Here is a 1,163-nt window from a genome sequence, read left to right as displayed (position 1 = left end):
CACTGAATAAAACATCCTAACAAAGTGATAGGCCAGTTATTTTATTTGAAAGCCAGAGATTTGGGACCGCCAGAAGGAATTTCTTATTACCAACTATTATGTTAATTTCTAATTTTCCTTTACAATTACTTTTTAAAAAAAGCTTTTCTGCTCATCAAAATTCTCCCTGCACCCCCAGAAAAACTTACTTTAAATATGCAATGAAAATAAGTTTTGTGTTTCACAAAAACCTACCAGAATAATTTTTGTTACATAAAGTATTTATTAAATAATACCAGTAAAACTGAAATGGCCTCAGCCTTTTACATCCGTGCGCCACGTTTTAAAAATGACGATTGGCTTTCAAGGCATGGTTGTCTGAAACATTCTACGTAATTTAAACACAATGACAAAAACATACGATTGCAGATCAAAATGAGTGTGTAAGGAAAAAAAAAAGTAAGATGAGCGTAATTGCACGTTGTGTTTCAGATCTACTATAGCTGAGTCATTTCGGGACACGAGTGTGTTTCCAGGAAAAAAAAAAAAAAAGCCGAGAGGAAGGAACCAGGATGAGGGGCTCGCCTGGCTCCCCAAGGCACTCCCAGAAGCAGAAGCCGGTATTCCGCGGCGGTAGGCGGCGTGGTCAAAAAAGGCGCTGCGGCCCCTTTAAGAAACACAGCACCTTCTCCAAGATACCATCTTGCACCAGGAGTTCACTTAAACTCTCTACCTACCTTGCTAGATCCCTTCTCCCTAACTGGGTACTGCCGGCCGGCGGGGCGAGCGAGTCTTTTCATTGGCCTTGAGCGCACAGCCTTCTCTCATTTATTGGTTAAGACGCCCGCCACTCGGCGTTATCTCCCGCCTGCCTGGGCCTTCATGTAAGGTTGAGTGAGGGCTCTTGGGTTAGTTCCTGTTAGGCCCGGGCCGGGGGAGTAGGTGGAAGTCTCTTAAGATGCCCGGTGGGCTAGGGCACTGGGAGGTGTGAAGAGAGCGCAAGGAGGCGGCGAGGGAAGACCCACAGCAGGCCTGAAGAAGAGCGGCGACCGAGCCCGCCTTCCCTACACCATGCTCATAGAGGATGTGGATGCCCTCAAGTCCTGGCTGGCCAAGTTACTGGAGCCGATGTGAGTGGGCCAGGCCGGGCCGGGGCCGGCGAGCGTGAGCGTTGGGGGCCGCGG

The 1,163-nt window shown here is 48.3% G+C and overlaps 1 protein-coding gene across 4 annotated transcripts in view; it reads left to right on the top strand.

Annotated features, from left to right (window-relative positions):
* Nucleotides 1-847: 847 nt before the first annotated feature.
* Rbm27 (RNA binding motif protein 27) overlaps nucleotides 848-1,163 on the top strand; it is a 68,183-nt gene continuing 67,867 nt past the window's right edge. For all 4 annotated transcript variants that reach the window (XM_010627056.3, XM_010627054.2, XM_010627055.2 and 1 more), the window contains exon 1: nucleotides 848-1,109. In XM_010627056.3, coding sequence (XP_010625358.1) covers nucleotides 1,051-1,109 — 59 coding nt within the window. In that variant the 5' untranslated portion in view covers nucleotides 848-1,050. The remainder of the gene's footprint in view (nucleotides 1,110-1,163) is intronic.

This window comes from Fukomys damarensis, unplaced genomic scaffold, assembly GCF_012274545.1.
Source record: "Fukomys damarensis isolate Sample0158 unplaced genomic scaffold, DMR_v1.0_HiC HiC_scaffold_3, whole genome shotgun sequence".
In the NCBI taxonomy this organism is placed as follows: domain Eukaryota; kingdom Metazoa; phylum Chordata; class Mammalia; order Rodentia; family Bathyergidae; genus Fukomys; species Fukomys damarensis.
The sequence above is the reverse complement of the archived record's forward strand: the minus strand, read 5'-3'. Positions and strand labels throughout refer to the sequence as shown.